We start from the raw sequence: 6,597 nt of genomic DNA on the forward strand, positions 1-6,597 counted from the left end.
TCCATGGGCCGGGACAGGGATGACAGTCGGGGGAGGGGCGTGGGCAGCTGCCTTCTCAACAATTTCCAGGGGATTCCTTTGCTGTCATGTGACCAGAGCTACTGATCACTGTTCAACTGTAACGAGGTGTATCAACAAAACGAGGTGGATAAAGAACAGGTTGATGTGAACAGAAAGATAGACCAGGACTAGATTGAATGATAATTTAAGTGACACAAGTTTAATTTCCCTGCTGTGTCTGCGATGAGTGTGTAACTTTTGGTAACATTTGGTTTGGCCATTATTTTTCTGACTGGAGGAGCACTAGTGTCCAGAGGTAGGAGGATGATGTCATTTGAGCTGTTTCAGACCTGAATGGAAAATATGTGTAACTCTTTATGGCTAGTCTGGGTTGCACATGGCCATTGGTTTATAATTCATTGGTTTTGTGAATGAGTCTTGTCTCATATGTTTAAGAATTCAAACTTTAAAGAATACAATTCCATTTCATAATTTGAAAATTGTAAAAAAAATACATAGCAGTTTTACTACATTATAAATTGTAGTTATTGATCACACTATTTTCCAATGTATTTTTATAGACACTGATTTTGTTTTTATTTTACTTGACAGAAAAACAGGGTTCATCAGCAGTTACATGAGCATCTCCAGGATGCCATGTCTTTCTTAAAGGATGTTTGCGAGGTACTGCTGATTCAAAAAACGTTTCTCATTACCATTGAGCGTCCCATCTTATGCTTGATCATGTATTTCTTATTTTCTCACACACGACTCGCACACTATGCTGTTTCATGACTTCTAGACAATACCAAGTTTAATGCCATTAATACATTAATTGTTGCGAAGTTGTTTTATATAATTTTGTTTCAGACTCCACATCACATAGTTATATTTTCTTTTGAGTTTCATTCCTACAGTAAATGTTTTATTAAGCTTGTCCAAATGCCTGTTGTTAACTGTTTCTTCTCCAATCCATTTGCAGTCTCGAATGGAGGATCGTCTGGACAGACTGGATGATGCAATCCTTGTTCTGAGGAACCATGCAGTGGGCTCCACCGCCAATCTGCCCAGCGACATACACAGTCTGCTAGGACAGGCACAAAATGGGCCAATTGCATCTATTGGAGCAAACTTCCCAGCCTCGGCATTGGTCCCAAGTCGGACAACTGCAATGGTAATTTCAAATATTTGTTTTTATACTATACATTTTACTAAAGATATTGTTATGGAACATCCTCAGTTTTACTTTAAAATGTTCGTTAAATAGAGGAATTACAAGTATATAATTTAACTAACTATTGTTCTTTTTTTAACGGTGCCTAGCATCATGCGCAATTTTTGTCTTGTAACTCTTGTCCAATATTTGCTGTGACCGATAAATAATATTTTGCAATATTGATATCAAGATTTTTAAATCTGTAAAATTCACTTTCAATAACATTTTAAGTTTTCACTTCTGACTGATACTGATTTAATCTAATCTATTCCAATATTAGTATATTATATAATATATTGTTTCAAATGCAGCATGAGAGTTAGTGACTGCGATTCTTCAGTTGGTGTGTGCACTTAGAGCATTTCCTGTGTCCAAGGCCCAGTCTTAGACTTTTGCTCAAGAGACACACCCTCAACCCTCCTCTCCTTCCACCCCTTTTCATCACTTTTTTTTAGCAACCCAGCAAATCTGAATTGCTGAACGTATGTCTAGCTCCACCCTAATAGAGCCCCTCAGCTGTATGGTAATCAGGCACTGAGGCACAGCCATGAAAACGACAGCGTTCTTTTCTGGCCAGAGCTCAGGCCTCCCTCCTTCTCCTCCAGACAAAGACGTGTTTGGACACCTGTTGAGAGCATAGCAAAGATTAGCCTTGTGCATAGGAAAGGGGTTCCAGGGGTAATGGGGTCAACACAGGCCAACGGTGACGAAAGATCACATTCCTGGAGAAAAAGGGGGTGCTCCTGACTGTGCAACACAGTCTCCGCCTTTTGGTGCTTCTCCACAACCGAGTCAAATTACTCCTCAACATGTGCAGCGCACAACCCTCCAGTGTTGTGTTGTATTGAACTGAGTTCAAGTTTTTCACAGTACAGATATGATTTGAAATTAATTGCATGTCTTGTGTTAACGCAGGGGGGTTCTAATGCTGATGATGCCGCCAGCCTGAACAACAGCCATGGAGGCCTTCCTAGTGCCAGCTCCACGTCCAGCATTGAGCTCAACCACCAAGTGGAGACGTTTAGAAGTGAGCCCAGTGGATCTATGACTCTGTCTCAGCGTGAAACAGTTAAATGGACTGTCTTTATCTTTTTAATTAGGTCTAACTGCGGCCCTTAGTGGGCATATGTCCTCAAACCTGGGGTTGAAGGTGGAAAAAGCGGACAAAGATGACTTGCTTGATAGTATGTCTGGAGATGATAAGTCAGACGATGAAGGTGATATGAGAGATATAAAGACTCCTCGTTCTGGCACCCGCACAAGGTACAACATATGGGCAAAAATAGCTTTTGACAATTTGATAATTCTGCATGGTTATCTGTTTTTATAGTATTACTGAAGATGAGGACCTGAATCCAGAACAGAAAGCCGAGCGAGAGCGCGAGAGGAGGATGGCCAACAATGCCCGCGAGCGCCTTAGGGTGCGAGACATCAACGAGGCCTTCAAGGAGCTGGGCCGCATGTGCCAGCTCCACCTCAAGAGCGAGAAGCCCCAAACAAAACTCCTCATCCTGCATCAGGCTGTGGCAGTCATCCTGAGCCTGGAGCAGCAAGTTAGAGGTCAATGTCAAGGACACAAATGCTTTATCTTCAAATAACAACTGAAACATCCTTTAGCACTCTTATTTTATGGTTAATTTCATTTCAATAAGTTGCATTATTGTTTGCCAGTTAATTTAGTTATGCGTTGTACTTCATTATTTGTATGTATATTTAATTATGTTTTAAATTATGTGCTGTACTTTATCTTTTAACACTTAGTTTTTGGACTTACAGAAAGGAATTTGAACCCCAAGGCAGCCTGTCTTAAAAGAAGGGAGGAGGAAAAAGTGTCTGGTGGTCCTGCTGAATCCCATGTCCACCCAGGCATGACAGACTTATCCAACCCTATGGGCCACCTCTGAGTAGCTGAAAGGTAGCATCATTTTGTTTGAACAAACTTGATCAATATCAAGTTGTTGGGCTGTATTTAACATCCATCTCTCACATCCCCTCCTGTGTTTGTCCCTGCAGATCAACGTCAAAGACTATGAATTGTTTCCTGTTTGAGAAACTGGTTCCTGGTGACAGAAAGGACTTTGTGACAACAATTGGAGAAGACAGACCACTTGAAGTAAAATGAGACTAATGTAAACCAATACAAGACTGAAGTGGAATCTCACGTCTAGTTTTCCAACTGCAAAAGTGTCCCCAGAAAAAAACCTAAGCACATATCACTGTCTGCAAGAAGTGTGCTGCTTCTGAACAATCAGAGACTTTGCAATGTCCTCCAAGTGTATGTGGAAAATTGCCTTGTGCCTAAACTGAATTGACGAATGAATTGTAACAGCAATTGTTTTTTTGTTTGTTTGTTTGTTTGTTTTTTTATTTTATTTATTCTGTTATTGATTAAACTATGTCTAATGGGAAAGCTAAGCAATTTCAAAGATAAGTATGCAGCTTTTCAGTTGATCTATAGTTTGCCAGTGTAACCATTATTAAAGCCATGATGAAAGTCTCATAATAATAAGATCTAGGACTGTTACAATAGTTTTGAATGGTATTGGATATTGTTACATCCAAAACTAAGCACTCCACTTAACTAAATCTGGCAATTCCATCATGTGGGGAAGTTATATAGGCACTAATATGTTGTATTGTTTTTAGGGATGCACCATTACTCCATGCAGGAAAACACTGAACTGTGCTGTGCTGTACAATATGTGAATGTACTGTACTGAATCTGGTATCAATGACAAGATATCGGTTCAAGGTAAGGTCAATCGATTAATGGCTATTTCCTGACCATTGTTGGCTCAGAACGTCTCATAATGTTTGCACTTTGATTCATACACAGCTGTTCCATAGTTGAATCAGAAACAAATATGAAACAGTTACATAACATATTTGGTGATAAATTACTGGTATTGGAATTATGTACTTTCAGTCTGTGCTCTGTGTATGGGCCGATATCGGGTATCAGCAAAACATCAATATAAAAAGCTGGATTGGTGCATCACCTTTTTTTTGTGTTGAGTTTAGATATTTATCCCCAATACAATTGTCACTTGTACCCATTTTAACTAGAGATGTATTATTTATATATATTTTGTTTTTGCCACTGACCACAAAAGGAGCCAAAACTACCTACGTTTGAATTGGAGTAGTTTAGTCTCGCTTCTGCACCTGACTGACTGACGTACTGATATTTTAGGAGGCAACCGTTTTAGTTTGACTAGATTAGCAGTTCTACACATGCAATTCTACAAAGGTGAGTGGCAAACTCTAGCTTTACTGAAAGCCCAACTTGTGTTGTGTTTTGTCTTGGGTAGTGAGCAGAGAAAATACAAAGAGCAAACTATTAACAAACTTTAGCATTCCTTGAGTAAGTTAGCGTCTTAACTGATGAAATAGGGCCTCGCTGCTCATGTGATTTCTGTTCAGTTTTGCCATATATTGTTTATGTAAACAGTGACTTTATTTTACCTTTAGCCTGAAGAATTCATACTTCTGAGTGGCTTCTGTCATTTCTTGCCACCAGGTATAATCATAGTTTGCTTGATGAAGTAGTACTTTTAAACGACGACCACTGATTTTCCTGGCCTGATGAACGTATCATTTTCTGTTGGTGACTCAAAATATACAGTTTACTTTACAGTCCTTTTGATAGATAGAATATTGTTTACCTCTTTTTGTTGTATCCAACCTTTTTTGGCATATAATGTCCAACCTAATTTTAAAAAGTTATTATTATTCAATAACTAAGCATTAGTGTGCATCAGTGCTTTTGTTGTGTTGGGTATCAGAAGTTGGTTCTTAGAGGTGTAGCACAACAGCGAACAAAACGAAGAAACATATTTTATTTGTTGAAGAGATTGACTGTGTTTTTTGTTCATATGAGTGCATGCTTTACATTTCTCTGTTATCTTCTTTCATCTTGATACTTTATATTCCATATATTTTCTTTGTGTATTGTCTTTGTCTTTTCATCCTAAACAAGGCTGCCACATTCAGAGACAGTATTCTGTACAACTATCTATGGCAATCCATAATTAATTACAATGCCAGACCAAGAGTTTACATTAAATATTATTTGGCAACCTAAAAATTGCAGTTTGTGCAGCTTGTTTGAATGTGGCCTTGTTGTTCATGTCAGTATTCATAAACATGTATTTTTGTGGCAGAAGGTGATTGAGTCTATAAAGAGAATGCCACATCCTGCTCTTTTTCCTTCCTTGTATTATTTAGCTGTTTCTTCGCTCCTTTGTTTGCCATGTTAGACTTGCTGTTCTCCCAAATGCTTTCCCTTGTATAATACATAAAAGCTCATTCAAAAGGAAAAAAGAAAAAAATGGCTTATCTTTCAATGTAGTTAGTCTTTTATACAATAATATTGTAAGAATATTTCTTGAGGTCTAAATATTACTCTTTCTAGATTTTTGAAAGCAAAAGTTTTGAGTAAACAGTTTCTTACTTTATTTTACTATATTAGGTAGTAAAATCTATGGTTATGTACAATAACCAACCCGTTATTACCTGAAATTTACAAGTCATCTCAAGAACAGTGATTTAGTTGCAATAGTACATGAAGGCTTTGTACTAGTGCAAAATGACCAAAAATGCAACTTATTATGATTCTGATGAATAAAAAGACTTGTTCTTGTGTCAAAGAAAACGGTATTGTTGGTTCACACTAGAAACAGAGAATTGAATTTCTGTCTTTTTCAACAGAAAGAACACAATGTATATAACATTTATGTTGCAATAAATGTGCCATTTTGTAAACGCATCTGTACTTTGCATTTATTCAACTTGAGGAGCAGACATTCATTTTGGTCTTTTGTCCATCTCACATTTTGTCTTCATTCATTTTTCCATCCGGGTGTGAAGCAGGACAAACGCTGAAAAGTGCAATAGAAGTTAATCCTGTTATGTTTTTATTTGTGTTTGGGATGATTATTGTGGATTGAGGCCAAGCAAGTGTTTTATAGTATTTAACTCATTTTTAAAAATAACAACAGTGGACCATTGTAGTCTGTATTTAAAGTACTATGAATATATGTTTCTATTTTTAATAAAGTGTGATAGCAGCATAATGTAAATGTCCTACTTTGTTTTAATTAAACGGTTCTGTTTAACATTGTCTTGTTTTGGAGGACACAAGACTAATACAAAGTTTTCATATTTTTTCATCTTTGTTTGAGCCTGTTCATCTACACACATCCTGTGTGTTTGCACATGGCCATGCTGGAGGGTCTTATATCGGTAAATTCTCATGACTGTTCTGGTTGAGAATCTCATTGTGTGTCAGTCCTCAATCTGTGACTGGAATTAATGAATCCCACTAGTGCTGTGTGAGTGCTGTTAAAACTTGAGGACTATAAATCTAAGACATCTGCACT

The 6,597-nt window shown here is 37.6% G+C and overlaps 1 protein-coding gene across 3 annotated transcripts in view; it reads left to right on the forward strand.

Annotated features, from left to right (window-relative positions):
* The window catches only part of tcf12 (transcription factor 12), a 66,308-nt gene extending 60,111 nt beyond the window's left edge, over positions 1–6,197 (forward strand). For 2 of the 3 annotated variants that reach the window (XM_072464858.1, XM_072464860.1), the window contains 7 exons: positions 613–684; positions 983–1,174; positions 2,132–2,243; positions 2,317–2,479; positions 2,547–2,776; positions 2,993–3,131; positions 3,230–6,197. In XM_072464858.1, the coding sequence (XP_072320959.1) occupies positions 613–684; positions 983–1,174; positions 2,132–2,243; positions 2,317–2,479; positions 2,547–2,776; positions 2,993–3,120 (897 nt within the window). In that variant the 3' untranslated portion in view covers positions 3,121–3,131; positions 3,230–6,197. The remainder of the gene's footprint in view (positions 1–612; positions 685–982; positions 1,175–2,131; positions 2,244–2,316; positions 2,480–2,546; positions 2,777–2,992; positions 3,132–3,229) is intronic. The other variant, XM_072464859.1, reaches the window with a different exon arrangement.
* Positions 6,198–6,597: the final 400 nt, after the last annotated feature.

Source organism: Eucyclogobius newberryi, unplaced genomic scaffold, assembly GCF_026437365.1.
Source record: "Eucyclogobius newberryi isolate DKJ021-1_F unplaced genomic scaffold, fEucNew1.0.hap1 SCAF_5, whole genome shotgun sequence".
Lineage (NCBI taxonomy): Eukaryota > Metazoa > Chordata > Actinopteri > Gobiiformes > Gobiidae > Eucyclogobius > Eucyclogobius newberryi.